Here is an 18,676-nt window from a genome sequence, read left to right on the forward strand (position 1 = left end):
CTCTAAGGTCCAGGTACTTCCCTCGACCAATGCTGCTCAAACTCAAACTTGATGAGAATGTGACTAATCGGAGAATCTTACACTGGGGTGGGGGTGGGGTGGAAGGGTTGGGGTAAGGGCATGTGCTGGTGGGTAGGGGAGGCTGGGAGAAGGGCAATGGGGGGAAATGAGACATATGTACTACTACTTGTAATACTGTAAACAATAAAATAAAAATGCAAAAAATGCATGTTAGGTTCAGTAGGTCCAGGGCAGGGCCTGAGATTCTGTTTCTAACAAGCTCCCTCCAGGGGCTGCGGAGCCACTGCTCTGGGGATTGCTGGTTTCAGGAGGGGCTTTGAGGAATGGACCTAGAACCCACCTGGTGGCCTGGAAGTGGGAACTGGCCTCACTTGCTTTGTGGAAGGCATTGATCCCTGCTTCCGCCACACTTGCACACTGCAGTCGCCACATTGTCTGCAGTGACATATCCTCCTGTCAAGGGTTTTAGGTAGTTTAAGGGGATATTGCCAGAGAGTGTGTATTGGTTGCTGTGTTTAATTATTAAAGAAGATCTTTGTGGTGCTTTGCAATACATCTGCAGGGCAGAATGCTAGTAGTGGCTGTCATGCAAAATCAAGGTCTGCTCAATCCCACCTCACTGCACGGCATTGCCTTGACCCCCAGACCCTGTCCTGCATACAGTGGGGGTCGTGCACCATAGTCAATGCTGCAGTCAGCTTTCGACAGCCCATCCTGAAATGATGAGCTCGTGTTATGCCCAGTGATTGGATCCTGCAGCAGCCTCTTTAAAATGGATGGGTCACAGAATAAACCCGTGAAAGGGACTAAATCCATTTGTTGTATTCTGGGCATTGGCTTTGGCTGTCATTAGGTATAGTTGGTCATCTGGGCCTCCTGGCTTAAAAACAATTACAGAACTCTAAAAGCAAATTTCCTTTTGATGTTTTGTTACTTTTGGGCTACATCAAATGGATTCTCTCAGAAAGGAAGTAAAGGCTCAAGGTTCATTTGAAATTAAATTCAAAAGTGATGTCAGGAAAATTGAGGTTTCATTTGACAATCTGGGTTTAAAAGCCCCAGTCTTTCGTTCAATGTGGTGCATCCAAGGCCAGCAAGTGGCTTTTTCATCAGTTTCCCATGCTGATGGTACTGTTTTCTAATGAAAAGATAACCATGTAACATGGACCAAACTGATCTTCCAAAATTACTTTTAGTGGATTTGGAGGAGAGGCTTGCTTAATGTTTCTTCATTTATTTTTATAGGTCACATTCCATTCCCCAAAACATTCCATGGGTCTGTCAGCAACTTTGATTGAAGCAGAAACTTATCTTATCAAATATCCTGATGAGGGCTTGGAAGAGTCTTTGGTGTGTGTGTGTGTGTGTGTGTGTGTGTGTGTGTGTGTGTGTGTTTTAAATATTTTATTGATATTTTTTACATAGAGGAAGGGAGAGAAATAAGGATAGAGAGCTAGAAACATCAACAAGAGAGAAACACCGATCAGCTGCCTCCTGCACATCCCCTACTGGGAATGTGCCCGCAACCAAGATACATGCCCTTGACCAGAATCAAACCTGGGACCTTTCAGTCTGCAGGCCAAAGCTCTATCCACTGAGCCAAACCGGTTTCAGCGAGTCTTTGCTGTTAAAAAGGTTTTGTTGTAATGGTATTTATCTTCATCAGATTTGGCTGGCTGACACATCTCTCACTCATAGAATTTTAGGAGGAAAAATAATCTAACCAACTTAGAAATCACCTAGTCCAAACCACTCATTTTACTGCTTAGGAGTTTGCCAAGGTCACCGGCCTTGTCTTTGAATTCCAATCCTGAACTCCCCACAGTCTCCTACGGTGCATTTCTGTGTTGATTTATGGATGTGATAAGATGGCTGTGAGGCATGCTCTTTCTGATACCATTCGTTGTGTTTCTCTGCCATGTAGACCCTGCCTTCTAGCAGTCTCAGTGGACTCACTAATGCTCTGGAGAGAGGAATTGGCACAGTAGGAGCCAGGCTCTATAGTTTAGTGTTCTGCATTCAATCCTGCCTTACTCTATAGATGTTGTGTCACTTTGGGCAAGCCACTGAGCCTGTCTGTGCCTTCCTTTCTTCAGATGTGAAATGGGGACCTTTCTCATCAGATAGTGGATGAATGAATACCTACAGAGCAGTTGGAGCAGTTAGGTGCATCGTATGTAGATTTGCAAACTATGGGTTTCCACTAGGTATTGAGTTGTAAAATCAGTGTTATGCATTATAAATAGCATTAGAAAAAATTAAATGGCATATAATAGAATAAGATATAACAAATTATAGTGCTTTGCATATATGATGTTCCTTTGAGGTGTGTTTGTGTGTAATGGCTCATGTTTTTTTTTTTTTTTTTTTTTTTTTTTTGTGTGTGTGTGTGTGTGTGTGTGTAGTGTATTTCTCACTAAATATTGTAGGCTGAATTTGGAAGCCTCAGCTGCAGGAACTGGAGTGAAGGGGTCCATTTTGCTAAGCACAGACCCACTGGGGTGAATTGGCACATGTTAGCATGGATGCACCAGGTGAGCTCTGGCTGAAACATCAATGTGTTTCCTTTGCAGAGGGAGACCAAAGGGCAGTTTCTTATTGACCACATCTGCAACTACTACAGCTTGCTGGAGAAGGACTACTTTGGCATTCGTTATGTGGACCCAGAGAAGCAGCGGGTAAGAGCTGACCTCTGTCTGGACACATTTTGGGGAGTCACTCAGGCTGTGGGGTGCTAAAGAGTTTTCTCTCAGAATAATCGTGATGCACTCTCGTTCTCATGGTTATTGATGGTTGACCACATGAAACTGACCAGCCTGGTGTGTGTGTGTGTGTGTGTGTGTGTGTGTGTGTGTGTGAGAGAGAGAGAGAGAGAGAGAGAGAGAGAGAGAGAGAGAGAGAGAGAGAGAGAGACAGACAGACAGACTCTGGCATTGTTCCCACTGGACTGCATGGGGAAAGAGAAGAGAACACTTATCACTTACTCAGGCCTTTACAGAAGTTGCTCCCACCTGGTTGAAGACAAAATGTTCCTGTGCCCTTCAAAACCACGTCTCACTACAAAAAGATACTGGTACACGGGAGACTGCATAATGGGAACAAAGTTTTCTTTTGGGATAATGAAAACATTTGGAACTTGATAGGTGGTGGCTATACAACATGGTGAATATATGAAATGCCACTGAAATGTACACTTTAATTTTATGCCCCCTCGGTTTACATAAGCTTTGGCAGATGAAGGGTTAAGACACTTAGAAAGCCACTCCTTGGGACCCACTATATTTGACAGCCTTCATTCTATTCCTCCTCTTAGACACACCTGTTTTTTTCTGGTTTCTATTGATGCTTAAGTGTGAGCAGGGGAGTCTTGCCTTTGGAGTAATGTACTAGCCTAATTGTGTTCAGGAATGGGATGTGTCAGTCACAGTGATGTATGCTCCTCACATCCAAACAGCCCCAGGAATCTCCACCTCAGCTCCCACTACCTGGGGATTCCCCTTCCACATGGCTGCTGTGGATCCAAGATAAGGGTTAGGAGGCTCTGTATCTGCTTGTTACCCTGTCCCACTGCCAAACGGGGCAATCTGGGAAAGGCTCAGCTAGGGGTGGTCAGGTATAGGAGGACAGGACCCCTCAGACTTCTTTAATTTTCTTTCTTACCAGTGTCCCCTTTCCCCTTCATAGAACACCACCTGGTACTTGATTTTTGTGTTGACTGACCTAATGCAATGAGAATAATGAGGGAGGAGGATGTTTGAGAGATAGACTAGATTTTCTCCTGAAACATGGAGAATCTTACTAGGCTTTTGGAGTCCAGTAGGACCTAATCCTATATAATAAAGAGGTAATATGCAAGTTGACCATCACTCCAACACAAGATGGCCAGCAGGGAAGGGCAGTTGGGAGGGACCAGGCCTGCAGGGGAGGGCAGTTGGAGGTGACCAGGCTGACAGGGGAGGGAAGTTAGGGGCAATCAGGCCAGCAGGGAAGCAGTTAGGCATCAATCAGGCTGGCAGGGGAGTGGTTACGGGTGATCAGGCTGGCAGGCAGAAGCAGTTAGGGGCAATCAGACAGGCAGGCAGGTGAGCAGCTGGGAACCAGCAATCCTGGATTGTGAGAGGGATCCCAGATTGGAGAGGGTGCAGGCTGGGCTGAGGGACACGCGCCAATCCACCTCCCCTCCATCTCCCCCCTTCTTCCCCACCACGTGCATGAATTTCGAATTTTGTGCATTGGGCTCTAGTCTCCTATAAAGGGATACAGTATTGTGGCTCAGAAGAAAGTGGTTTTGCTTTCCTGCAGCACTTGCAGGAACCCTTTAATGGGCCTGGCATTTATCTATTGTAAATGAGAGGAAGGCAGGAGGACACTGATGAGGATGTAGGGATGCCATGAGATCACAGAGAGGATTTGTGTGGCATTTACTACTGATTAACAGTGGTTCTCAGACCTGGTCCTGCAACAAATCCCCTAGATATTTGTGAACACTCTTATTGTGGACTCTATTCTAGATCTCCCGAATCAGAATCCTGGGTCTAGAGCCAGACACAGGTATTCTAATACATCCTGAGTCTACTTTTAATACCGCCATCCCACTTTGGTCTTCTTTTAGTGTGGGAGACCATGGCATAAATACACATAGGCATAACTTCTAATGGCCTATGAAGATACTATCCTTGTATGGAGAAACAGGCTCAAAGAAATTGTTATTTATCCAAGTTCTCACAGCTAGTAAGTGATAAAAGTATTTGAGTTAAGGAATATGGTTTAAACTCTAACCCCTATATGCCAAACAGATTCTGTGCACTATATTAAACATCTAACCACCACGCAAAATAGTTTGGGTATGTGTGTGTGCAAAATCCCATTTTATATGATAAACAGCAACCTACAGAAGTCATTCTAACTATCATTAGTTCAACATCTATAATGTGCCAGAAATTTTACTCACATAGTCTCTAGTCTTCCCTAAAACATTGCAAGGAAGAGGGAAACTGAGGCACAGAAAGGGTCAGAGGCTTGCTGAAGGCCAGGTGGCTAGTAATTGTTGGAGAAAGGATGGGATTTTAACCTACATTCTTTCCATTTCATCTCTCACATGAAAATTGGAAACATAGTCCAGATCAGGGATCTGTAACCTTTTCTGTAAAGGAGCATATTAAAAATATTTTCAGCTCTGTGACCTCTGTCGTAATTACTCAATTATTCTTTCAACTATGGAAAGCAGCCATAGATAATTTCCAAAGTAATGGATGTGGCTGTGTTCCAAAAAAAACCCCTTTTTTCCAGTAAAACTGTTTTATAAAAAATAGGCATTTGGCCATAGTTTGCTGACCCATTGGACAATAACTGGAAATGACTTAAATGCATTAATCTTTTTCATTTCTCTTGACTCTCTCATTGGGGAGATAGTGAATAAAACATTAAGAGAAGCATTTAGAATTGGAACCAGAGATATCAATATGAACTCATGATTTTTTAAAAAACATGCATAGATATAGAAATAAATATAAGTGTATATATATGTGGGCTCGTACACATACATATATTTATAGGTTCTATCCCCTGAGATGGCCTAAAAGTAGCGACATCGGTTTCTAATACATTCTCCAATAAAAGTAACAAGCTCATTGCAGAAATGGCTGATTCTAGGGCTGGCTGAGGGAATCACGAGATGACTCTGAAGCATCTTGTGTTGCCAGAAAGTAAGGATGTGCTCATAAAGCTAAAGGTAGGGCCCTAGGAAAGGCCCAGAGCCAACCTGAGAGAACTTGCAGTGGCCCAACCTGGAGCAATAGGAGCAGCAAAAATAACAATAGTATGGAATTATAATTCCTGGGATAAAATAAAGACCCACAAAACCATAATGATATGAACAAAATACTGAATAAATAGAGGGAGAAGGGGCAGCTCATCCTTATAGAAGAATTGCAATTAATACATGTACAAGGAATGATAGAAATAGGAAACTGGTGTTAGAACACCACAATAATAATTGTGGGCAAGGTCTATGGATGAATGCTAAAATTAGTGGACAAAAGCTTGAGAAACTTGTTTTAAAGAATCTGCCTCCCCTCATATTTGTTAATAACAAGGGGAAAAAGGTAACTCTACAGTGAAGAAACCTGGCAGACATTATTTTAACCAAGCCATCAAGGCTAACATCTCCAGTAAAAAGATGTACCTACAGCACCTACTCCTGATACGATGCACTGGGAAGGGCACAGTCTCTACAATGTTCTTCCCAAGAGTGCACGACCTCATTCAAACTCTGAGAAAACATCAGACAAGCTGAAGTGAGAGACAGTCTCCAACGTGACTTGCCAATATTCTTCAAAAGTGTTAAGGTCATGAAAGGCAAGGAAAGACAGGGAAACTCACAGTTTAGAGCGATGCCTCTAAGGCAAGGTTGGGTCTAGGATTGGATTCTGGAACAGAGACAAGCGTCAGTAGTGGGAACATTGGTTTAAGTCTGCACTTTAGTTAATGGTATTGTGTTAACATTAGTTTTTAAATTTTGACTATTGTACTGTGGTTATATAAGATGCTAACATTGGGGAAAATGGATGAAGGTTATACTTACACCATCTTTGCAAGTTTTCCATCTGTCTGAAATTAAGTTAAAAAAGAGAAGTCTTTAGGTTGATCTACTTCATTGTTTATATTTTGACTTGGTTTAGTTTATTTTGTAGTGTTCAGACATGGGTAGTAGTTTAGTGGAAAAATGTGGATCATGACCCCCAAAACAAACTGTCTTAGGGGCTGTCAGAATAGTTCTATTTCCCCTCTGCACCACACAACTATTTATAGCCTTTTGATTTTGAGGTTACAATGTGAGCAATAGCTTCCACATAGGTTTCTGAGCAGTTGCTGCATAAAAGTGCATAGACTTTGCACTCAGAAAGATATGAATTAAATCACATTTCTGCTGGTTAATCAGCTGTGTGATGTTGATCAAGTTATTAAGCATCTTTCTCTGTCCTGATTGTTAAAACAGATAACAATACCTACATGTAGGGTTGATATGGGAATTATAGAAAAGATATGCAAATGTTTAATAAATGGTATATCCTGAGTACTCGGTATGTGTTATTTTTACTAATTACTATTATTACTATGTGTTGGCTAGGTGAGGCAATTGCATGAGGAAATAAGGCCATGGTTAGCAAGTTAAAAACTAGAAATGCTAATAACTTCACTTAAAGGCAGGATGATCTTTCAGAGAGATGAGGGAAAGTAAGCCTTGGCTCATTAGAAAAATAGGCTCAAGGGAAAAGATATTCTGATTTGGGAGTTTTAAACAGAAATTGATTGACCAGCATTTTTTTTTAAAGTATTTCATGTACTCTTCTCAATGGAAAATAAAAACCAATGAATTATTTGGTTAGAAAACTAGTCAACAGAGAAAATCTGATTAGTTAGAAAAGCTGAAATGGAACTTACCTCTGCTATGGGAATTGGTGGTTTGCCTACAGGCCTTCACAACTTGGTTTATGGAAAACCATTGTGGAATATTTAATATTTAGCATTCTCACATTTGGAACACCATGTGTTTGACAAGATGTCTTATGCACCATATGCTCTGAGATGGGTGAGGACTGGGTCAGTAAATGATGACTATCTTTTTCTCTTTTAATGCTAAGGACCCAGAATTTCCATTACTTAAAAAAAAAATTAAATTTGAGGTAGGGAGGGGCAGATTGAAACACTGGTCAATAAAAATCCCCTGGAGTTTCCATCGCATTTGTCTTCTGAAGATTGCATATCTTTAGAAAGCTGAAGTTTTGAAATAATTGGATTTCATAATTCCAAGTTTCTTGCTCTGAATTTCTGTTTGTTCACCCTTTCCTTTCCCCCCATACTCAGCTGGAAGTCACTCACAGTGCCTTAGAACCGAGGATCCCACCCTCAGTCCAGCCAGAGGAGGACTGTCTTGGTTGAAGGTAGTTGGTTACAGTCTATAGGCAGATTGGACCCAGTGCTTTTGATTTTAAGCTTTCCCATTTTTAAACATGTTTCACCCACTTACATCAGTGTCTCTAAGGATGACAAATTCACTTTGGAAATCCACACTCCTTGGACAACCTCCTGAAGCACCCTGTGTTAGGACATGCTTTCTGATAGCATGACCTGGGAAACCATGGATGCAAGGACATGCTGAACCCGCAACTCCCTCCCCAAAAAGAGCTGATGCTGAGGTTTTGTTGGCAGCCAGAAAGGACTAGGAAGCCTATTGGTGAATTTCCTTTCTAATGGGAAAAGACCTTTTCTAGGTTAGAGAAGTGTGCTTTTTCTAGAGGTACTTTTGGGAAAGACATGGAATGGCATGAAAACAGGCCCAGTGATGTGAGGTTTCACTCTGGGGATGGTGCCAAGAAGCCAGACAGCATTATTTCCCACCAGCTGCTCCTGCCATTGAAAGGCTGTTCTCTGCTCCCTGAGACAATTGCTTCACAGACACTTGTAACTAGGAGTGAGAGTGGTGCCCAGGATTTAGGGCAGCCCTGCACTGAAAAGGATTGGATTGCTGCCTCAAGTCACTGGTCATGAATTTCTCTGCTTAGCAAGTCCTCTTTTGTTTTTAAGTTTCAGGAGGTATTAAATAATCAAGGCTGCTTAGAAACCAGTTTTGGGAGGGGTATGGAGTAGTAACTTGGCTTTGTGGGAAGGACTTGGGGCACTCAGGTTACAAGGAACAAAGTGCTATCACAGTAGCTTGAAAGTTGGATATACTGGCTAGTGTTTCAGTTGTGGCCCAGGGTTTGGGCACTGCCAGATTTGGGGAAATTGTCATGTTCCTTCAGCAGAAAGCAGAATTTGGTGCTAAACTAAAATGGTTGCTCATAATGGACTCTGTCTATACCCGATGCACTCACTTAGAAAAGATGGGATGCCTAATGCAGACAGGTTGCAGTCTGGAGTCACTTAGCTAACTGGGATGTCATAATTTTAGTGGAGGGGGAGCAAACATGTGACTGGTTATCTTATTTGGGCCAAAAGACAGACATAAGAATAAGTAGGGCTGGGAAAATGCCATTTTATTTTTGTTTTGAGTTAGGGAACAAGTGGATACCCAAGGCAGGATGGTCTCCCGTCTTGGTTGTGAGAACCTCTTGGTTTAGATGAAGACAGAAATTAATTAGGGAGATAATGGTTAAGTGTCATCATTAGTGAGAGAAGCGTTTGCCAGAGGCAAGAAATCCAGCAGGCAAGAACATCAGAGCTGACCAGAGACTAGCAGGTCTGAAAGTTTCAAAATAGCTTTAAATATAATTTTTAAGACAAGCTGGAAAAAAGATTAGACTGTAACTAGGATGTATAACTTGGAGAAATAAAAACAGTATAGGTTAGGAAGTGACAGTCTGAAGCAGACTTCTATTTCTTTTCACCCCTGCTCCAGCAGATCTTCCAAAGGTTCAGTTGTAATTGTGTGTTAGATGCATGGAGGTTAATAATAAACATTTTAGCCTAGGTTGCTAAGAGAAAACACCATAGACAGGGTAGCTTAAAAGGACATTTATTTCTCACAATTCTAGAGGCTGGGAAGTACAAGATCAAAGTGAAGACAGATTTGTATCCTGGTAAGGACTTCCTTTCTGGCTTACAGATGGCTGCCTTCTTCCTGTGTCCTCAGAAGTTACTGGGGGTGAGGTGGTGGGGCAGGAAGCAAGAGCTTATACTCTGGTCTCTCTTCTTCTTTCTTAAAAGGGCACTGATACCATCGTAGGATCCCCACCATAAGGACTTATTTTAAACCTAATCACCTGCCAAAGACTGCCCACCTCTAAATATTATCACACTGGGATTTGGGCTTTTTTTACATGTGAATTTTAGGGGGATCACAAACATTCAGTTCATATCAAGGAGTTGGAGTTCTACAATAGGTATCTCTTGATGAGTAACAAATCTCAAAATTCAGTGGCTCAAAACAACACAATGTTATTGTATCTCAGAATTTTGTGAGTTGGGAATTTGAGAAGGGCTCAGCTGGGTGATTATTCTGCCCAACATGGTGTTGCCGAGGCTCCCTCAGTAACATTCAGCTAGTGGCTGGTCTGATGTGGGGGTTTCACACATCTTCAGATGAGATCTGGTACGTTCAGGGTGGTATGGTCACAGACAAACACCTCTTCATATGCCTGGTGCATTGATGGGGCTGGAGAGTGGGGCGTGGGGAGGAGGGGCGCTCCCTGTGCATGTGGTTTTGGGGCCTTTCCACATGGCCTGTCCAGCAGGGTGTTTGAACTTCCTACATGGCCACTTTGGGCTCCAAGTGCAAATGGAACCACTTACCAGATAAACTGTAAAAGAGAGTGGATTTTGGGGAGAGGTGGTGAGTTTTGGACATATTAAGTTTGGGCTGCCTGTGAGATGCTGAGGTGGTGATGTTCAGTTGGGTCTGAAGCTTAATGAGGATGGTTAGGCTGCAGATAGAGACTTGGGAGTCCCCGAGGCCTTTAGTACTTCAAAGCCCTGAGAATAGATCCAAGAGATGAGGAAGAGAGTATAGAGGGAGAGGAGAATCTGAAAGCTAAACAATATCCATAGTTTAAAGGATGATTCATAAGGATAAACCTGCAAAGGAGACTGGCCAGCATCACACAGAGAAGGAAGAATAGAATGAGGAGAGAGAATAGAGAGACACTAGGGTAGTTATTCACTTAGTAAAGGGGAATGGTTCCAGTTTCAAACATCAAGAAGGAAGGAGGATCAGAGGACACTATATTGTCAAGAGCTTTGACTCCAGGAAGACTGAAGCAAATCCTGTCCCTGTCACTTGCTGGTTGTATGACTTCAAGCCAGCTCTTTGACCCAGGCTCAGTTTTTAATCTGAAAAATGGGTATACTATTAGTACCTATGCTATAGGGTTGTTCTTTAAATGCATTATTCGATTTTATCAACATATGTCACTGGTCTTTTTACTCTTCTATGCTTTAAAGAGTCTGTGAAGATCCATGGATCTAGCAACTAAGAGACCTTTGACCTTGGAATAGTTGGGTGACACTTTAAATTTATATGGCTTGAAAGCAAATTCATTGTAATAAGCTTAAAAGAATTATATAATTTTCTTATGATTGCATTTGATTTCCTAGTGCACTTTAAATAAACAGCAGAGAATGTTTTATAACCACTACTACTATTTTTTTTTTCTTGAACCGTACATTAAGGACTTCTTGGATGTAGAGCTAGGGATTGGAACACAAGTGTCAGGCTGCTCCTTTCCCCCATCCTTTTTTGTAAATAAAGTTTTATTGCAACACACCCTTCTATTGACATGAGTTATCCTTGGCTGCTTTCATGCACCAGTAGCAGAGTTGAGTAGTTCCGACAGAGATCACATAGACCACAAAGCCTAAAACATTTATTGTCTGGTCCTTTAGAAAAACAAAGGTGCTTAATGCTTTCTTAGGCTTCCTGTTTCCAGTTGTGTTTCTTACAGTATTTCTTCTCCTGGTTATTGCTTCTATGATGCTCATCACTGAGAATCTAGAATACAAAAGTATTTATGGCTAAGAGAGTAAAACACACTACACAAAAGAAATGAAGGTTTTTTCTTTTTATTTTTACACCAACTGACTTCCAAAAGGACAGTAACTTTTGAGTGTTCCTGATCTACAGATGTTGTTGTGGTGTGTAGTAGGTTTTATTGAAACTGGAGTGGAAACCATTGTTACTGGAGCTAAATAACCAGGCCTAGCTCTAACTTTTCTATGCAGAGCACTTTTAGGGCTGCATTCATTCAGATGGCATTCTTCTCTCCCCCGTCCTCTGTCTCCCCCCCGCCCCCTCCCACACCCCAGTAAAGCCACAGGACCCAGAAATGGCATGAACTGGCTAGATAACGCAGAGACTGAGTTACTCAGGGCTTTGTCCAGCTGTAATGTGAGAATCGGGCCATCTTTTCAGGGAGATTGAGAAGTGGTCAGTTTTGAATCTGGGTTACTCCTGAGGGAAGAAAGAATCTCTTTTTTGGGGGGGTGGGGGTGGGGGGACACATTCATTCTTGTTTAAAGCCCCATTGGTTCTTTACTACATTTCTCTGGGCTAGAGATTACTCTTGTCTAGGACACCAAGGGTTTTGAGACAGATAACAGAGAGGTGTGTAATTTATTCTGTAATCACTGGCTAAATCAGTTTCAACAGAAGCCTAGCATTTGAAGATAAGATATTGTTTACTTTTGGGAGTGTGTGTGTGCGTGCACGCGTGCACACACGCGTAGCTACTGAATTAAAAAATCAATCTATTTAGTCACAAACAAATTCACACCTATCTTTTTCTCAAGACAAAATTAGAAAGTACAAAGGAAATGCATTATTTCTATCAAAGGGTAGGGAAAAACAATTTTAGGGTAAGCATAGCTGAACCTAGACAAATTAAAAAGAAACATTTGCTGGCAACATTCTCATCCTGCAGGTTCATAGAATGTGGAACATGAGAGCTGAAGGAACCTTAGGGTCCCCCTGTTCCCCCTCTTCCCCCCAAGATCACAGGTAAGGAAATCAGGCCTCGGGGCTTTACCTTTCTGCTTTCCACCCCTTCGTGTGGCTTCCTCCCACTCCCTTTTCTTCAAGCTGCTGTCAATCAAAATAAATTTGTTTTAAGAAATGGCTTGAAATGTGGTCAGGCTATATTGTCAAAGCTAAAAACCTGGTTAAACTCGGACCTCTCACAGGGGACTTGCAGTGAGCAGGGTTCAAACCAAAAGCAAAAGGAATACACCTCCAAGGGAAGGACCTTAACTACCCTGGAGGGCAGTTTCTGGTGGAGAGTTAGGGAGACTGTCTTAGGTCCAGTCCCCAGAAAACAGATCCTGAGAGGAAAATTTCAGGTTTGTTAGGAAATATTCCTAGGAAAAGACTTGCAGGAGAGCTGGGGATGGGAAAGGATGGGGAGTACAAGGAGGCCTGAGGGTGCGGTGTCAGGCAGTGTGCAGAGGGGATGTGGGCTCAGTCCCACAGAGGAGCTCAGGAGTAGTGTAGGCTGTGCCTGAGAGTTGTCATGGCCACTGGGTGAAGGGGCAGACGTCGGACCCTTCCACAGCTGTCGGGTATTAAAGAGCTGCCTGGCTGTGGGGTGGGTGTGAGTGTGGGGCTCAGTTCTCTCCTGGCAGTGGACTCCAGTAACCCGAAGGAGTCAGACAATTGTGTAACTAAAGGGAGAGCTACCTGAGGGGACCTGGGCACAGCCCTGTCAGAGCCCTGACAGCAGACACCTTCCTGACACCTTCAAATCACACTGGGGCGCATCCTCCAGTGCTGCCCGCTCCCTGAGCTCATTAGCTACAATCAGCGATTGGGTCTCAGCTTCTGCAGTCTTTGGAATTGTGATTCTAAATGAGAGCCGAGGAAAGGAAGGTTTCCGTTGGAGTAAACCAAGCACAAATTCAGATTTTTGGATTGGCACACTTTCATTTCAGCCTCTCTCAGGGTATATCAGTTTCCAGGAAGAAAACAAAAGAGCATATATTCCAAGCAGCAAGAGAAAGGAAAATAGAAATACGTGTTCTAAGGCTTATCCCTAATGACCATGGTGGTTATTTTCTGCCAGACTTGACTTCATTGCCCAACTCATGACTCTAAAAGGAAGAATGAAGAAAGGGGAATATTCTATTCATGTAAATCAGGGAAGATGGGGTGAGAGAGGAAAAGAATGACAAAGGCGGGCTCATTAAGGGGAGGGCAGTGTACCAGCTTAGGGGGCTCTCTCAGTGAATGTGAAGAAATGGGGATGGGTGGTGTGTAACTGAGTCTTCACTATGCCCCACACTCTATTCTAAGAGCGTCTTAATGAATTACCCTTTAAGCTTCACAATGCTGTAAGCGAGGAAATAGAGGAACTGGTCCGAGGTCACACCACTGGTAAGTGGCAGAGCTGGGGTCCGAATCCAGGCCTGTTGGTTTCTGAGTTGGACCAGAGTGTCAGCCCCAAGAGCTTAGCTGGATTCAGCATCTGCCTATTATCTATGAAATGCTTGAGTCTGAAATGACATGAAATCCACCTTTATCCTCCAAGGAGAGCTTATCTTTTTTTTTTTTTTAAACACTTTATTTTTTAAAATATATTTTATTGATTTTCCACAGAGAGGAAGAGAGGGGGATAGAGAGTTAGAAATGTTGATGAGAGAGAAACATGAACCAGCTGCCTTCTGCACACCCTCACTGGGGATATGCCCTCAACCAAGGTACATGTCCTTGACCGGAATCGAACCTGGGACCTTTCAGTCCACAGACCGATGCTCTATCCACTGAGCCAAACCGGTTTCGGCAGAGCTTATCTTTCTTTCCTCCTTTTTAAAAACATTGATTTTTAAATTATTCATGGAATGTACCAATACATTTAAAAACTTTGAGTTAAAACATCACAGAAAAAAAATGTAAGTCATTATTTCTTTTGATCAACACCCCCAAATTCCTATTCCCTCCCTGTTACCCATTCTCACTGCTATCAGTTCAATGTATATAATTTCAGATATTAAAAAACACACACATTTAGATGCTTATTACGTATTCTTTTAAAATATATGATAGTGTTTTGACCCTTTTATTTAAAAAGAAAACACACGAATTGTATGATACCACACTTTAGAGGTTCCCAAACTTTCTTGGCTGATGGCTTTCTTAGCTTCTTAGTAATGTTTCCTACTCCTACATGGCAGATACAGCCAATCGACCATGGTCCTCCTCACTGAGCCTTCATTCTCCATGTTCCTCCCATTCCCCAACCCCCATCTCAGAACCCTTCTCATAGCCTTGGGAGATGGCCACTGACTAATTGGGGTGGGCACACAAGGTGAAACTTATCTGTCATCCCTGGAGGCAGAGAAAAGGTGGAGAGGTAGGTTGACCTTAGGCTGAGAAAGGCCAAGGGGTTCAAAGGATGACAGGCAAAGCGAATTCAGAAAACATGTTTATATTTCAGGGTTTATTGGCAAAATGACTGGTGATTTTCCTCTGTGAGATAATAGCAGTAGGTATTGATCTCTGGCTGCTGTTATTTGTTTTCTTGCCTTAGTTCTAAGCTATTCTGTTTATTTCTAAAAAAGTAATTTCATCACCAGACACCCCTTTAATTATTCTCTGGGAGTCCGTGTATTGGAAAACGTTGGTCTATCAATTAAACCTCACTTATGTAACAGCAACAGCGTCAGCAAACAAGCATTTCTTATTTTCCATGTGCCAGCCACTGTTTAAGTGTCTTATGTTTTTAATATGTTTTAAAATACTTGCAAGGTAGATGCTATTACTATTCCCATTTTATAGTTGTTGAAATTGAGAGACAGAGAGGTTAAACATTTTTGCATAAGGTTATATAGCCAGTAAGTGGTAAAATCAATACATTTTCCACTCGTCCATTGTAATGCTATAAAGAACAAACATTATTTCTGACTAGAAGGAGATAATAAAAAACTAGAATAGTGGTTTCTAGGGGCTGGGAGGAAGGCTCAGAAAGTTATTGTTTAATAAGCATAGAGTTAAAATTTTACAAGATAGAAAAAGTCCTGGAGATGGATAGTGGTGATGGTAGCACACCATTATGAATGCATTTAATACTGCTAAATTGTACCCTTTAAAATGGTTACAATGGTTATGTATATTTTACCACAATAAAAAAATTGGGGAAAGGGAAGATAACCAGGGCTTCCAAAATGAGGTGATATAATTTTGGCCATATGCAAAGAAACTTGCTATTTGAGCTTGTGCAATGTATCTGGTGATTTTCTGTTAGAGTCTTCGTGAAAAGACACCCATTCTTTTTTTGTTTGTTCATTCTCACCTGAGTATATTTCCCCCCATAGATTGTTATAGGAGGGAGGGGGAAAGTGAGAGATAAACATCGATGTGAACGAGACACATAGATTGGTTGCTTCCTGCCCCGACCCTGGCTGGGGATTGAACCTGTAATTCAGGTACATGCCCTTGACCAGGAATCAAACCCACAACCCTTTGGTGCCCAGGCTGACACTCTAACCACCAAGCAACATCCGGCCAGAGCACTAGTCTTGTTTTTGAAGGCCACAGAGCTCTCTTACTCTGGATTGGAAACTCCTGGTTTGACCACTCGATTTTTCAGTTCCTGGTGAAAGAGAACATTCATTGTGGAGAATGATCCTTTTTAGAGTGAACTGATCCATCGGGAGGCTGCACGGCCAAGGCCCAGGGCCTTGCTCTGGAATTCCACTGCACACTGCCCTCCCAGTTATTCACTGGGTGACCTTAGGCAAGTTGTTTAAATCTTGAGCCCAGACCTCTCATCTGTAAATGGAGTGGTAGTGATGGTCCATGGAGACTCTTAGAAGAGTACCTGGCACTTAAGCACTCAGCAAATGCTTTCTCTTATTAAACCTTATCATTTTGTATTATATCAAGCAATAGTGACAATGCAGAACCTTGAGGCTTCTGGATGATACAATGAGAGAGAAGTGTAAGCACTCAACTGATAAGTGTCCCCCTTCCTCCCCTCTATCAAACAGGGTTGGGGGGAACCATAGTGGGGACTCCTAGACCTCTTGGTGGATACCCAGTGGCAACCCCCTATTGTCTTCATAAATTATAGGTGTATAAAGTGATGTTTCCTGACATTCCCTAAGTGGTTTCGGGGACATCATGTGATATCAAAAGCTGCCCAGATCTCAACATGTTGAAGTGACCATCACATATGTGTGGAGAGAGCTGGCCACAGGGACTAGCATGAAGTCTGCTTTAGATGCCTACCCAGGTCTTTGAGCTCCTTTGTTTTGTGAGGGAGCTGATTTTCCTTCATGATGACCTCAGGCCTCTGAATTGAGATATTAAAAATCATTTGTTCTCCCTACCACAAAGGAAGAATCAGCTCTGTGCATTGCGGGGCTGATGCTGGCTTGGCCCACTGTTAACCCGGGAGGAGGCTGCCTCAGGAAAGGTGGGGGGCAAGGTGCTGATATTGTCTTGGATTGTGACTCTGAGGTCAATGATGTCCAAGTCTTTAGCCATCTCTGGTTTTCCTAGAGCAATGGAGCTCAAAGGATCACCGAGGAGTCAACTAGAGCCACTAGAACATCTCCTTTAGGTGCATGTCCACTCTCTTGTCCTTCTCCCCTAGCAACCATGTGACTCAAACACTGCAAGTGTTAATTCTCCGCAGTTTATACCCTTGCCTATAGTAGTATTATGGTTGCCAAATTGTTCATGTGGGTCTTCAGAGGTGGAACCCTGAGGAATAGCTATAGGAACCAAGGCTGTACTTTGGGAAAAGAGTATCTTTATTAAATTCCTTTTAGTTATTAAATATGCATCATATGGTCCAGCCATTTGATCTGCAATCTTTTTCTTTCTCCCCAGCACTGGCTTGAACCGAACAAGTCAATCTGCAAGCAAATGAAATGTAAGTGCCAACCTGTGGGTTCACCATTGTTATGAAGTGCCCAAAGATTCTGTTTCTCCACAGAGTTTTTCCTGCCAGAAAAGAGACTGCTTTAGTTGAAGGGCTGAGGGTGGGCGGGGCTTCTCTCTCCCAGGGTGGGCTGTGTGGATTCTCTCTCATTTGCTGGCCTTGGGCTGCTTTGCAGTCACTGTTCCCACAACCGCCTGTGCCTCTCCCTCTCCACCAGCTTACCCTCATGTTCCATATTTGCACAGGGGAATTGGATTAGATGGTTGAATATCTGTTACACATAATCACCAGATGCCTGGTTCCTTCTGATTGTGGGGTTGCTAGTAAATGGTTCAGGGTGGGAGATGCAGTCTTCCGGGGTGTATTTTGAAACTAAAATCTTGCTATATCTTTACTGAAGAGTGTGTTGTGTTTTTCCACCCCTCAAGTTCCCTAATATAAACACCCCCTCCCCCCCGAGTAATTGTTTGCAAGCTCTGGTGTCCTGCGCTGCGCTTTTAAATATTTTTATTTTTTTTCCTGATGAGTTAGTGGAGAGGTCTCTCTGGAAAACCTTTCTCTGAGGCGTTGTGAGGAGGGTGTTGACTAGTGGTCCTGGGTGGGCATGGTTTTGTCTGGTCCTCCCTGCCAGGCTGCAGTCACCCTGCTTTTATTTGTGGTTTGGAGGAGAGCTTCTCAAATGCACCTCATAGATTCACAGCTGGCCCTTACATCCATTTATCCCTCCACGCCAACTTTCCCACGGCCCTGAAATGCAGGCGATCAATCAGCTTCTCATTGGAGATCAGGTTAGCACAGATTATGTCACTTGTCATCATCCAGGGGATTCTTTTCTTTGTCCAAATATGAAGAGGTTATTCTGGGCAGGGTTTTGAGTGGGAGAAGAAGGAAGAGACTGAACGTGGATGGCACTCTGGCAACCAACATATTTATTCCTAGTTCTGTTTTCTCCCCTCCCTCTTTCTCTCTCTCCATTCCCTTTTATTCCCCCTCCCCTCTCCCATCTCTGAAGAGCGAACTGTCTGGCCAGTGCAGGAAAGATAGCCAGACAGCTAGCAACCATGGCTGTTGTGAGCAATGGGTGCTGCAGGAAAGATGTATGAGATGAAAATGGACAGCAGTGAGCGTGGTAGGTCCAGAGAGGTCAGGCTGTAGGGTGAGGCTAAAAGAGAGTTGAGACAAGCATCTGATAAGAAGTAGAGGGCAGAGGTATTAGGAAGTTCTGTATAGAATGACTCATAGGATAATAAAAATGAGCAAACATGTTTGAGAAAAAAAATAGC

General features: G+C 42.8%; 1 protein-coding gene across 2 annotated transcripts in view; it reads left to right on the forward strand.

The window, feature by feature from the left end:
- FRMD3 (FERM domain containing 3) overlaps nt 1-18,676 on the forward strand; it is a 212,853-nt gene that overhangs the window by 106,816 nt on the left and 87,361 nt on the right. For both annotated transcript variants that reach the window (XM_036433683.2, XM_036433684.2), the window contains exons 2-3: nt 2,595-2,699; nt 17,342-17,384. In XM_036433683.2, the coding sequence (XP_036289576.1) occupies nt 2,595-2,699; nt 17,342-17,384 (148 nt within the window). The remainder of the gene's footprint in view (nt 1-2,594; nt 2,700-17,341; nt 17,385-18,676) is intronic.

Source organism: Pipistrellus kuhlii, unplaced genomic scaffold (genome assembly GCF_014108245.1).
Source record: "Pipistrellus kuhlii isolate mPipKuh1 unplaced genomic scaffold, mPipKuh1.p scaffold_m20_p_12, whole genome shotgun sequence".
Classification (NCBI taxonomy): Eukaryota; Metazoa; Chordata; class Mammalia; order Chiroptera; family Vespertilionidae; genus Pipistrellus; species Pipistrellus kuhlii.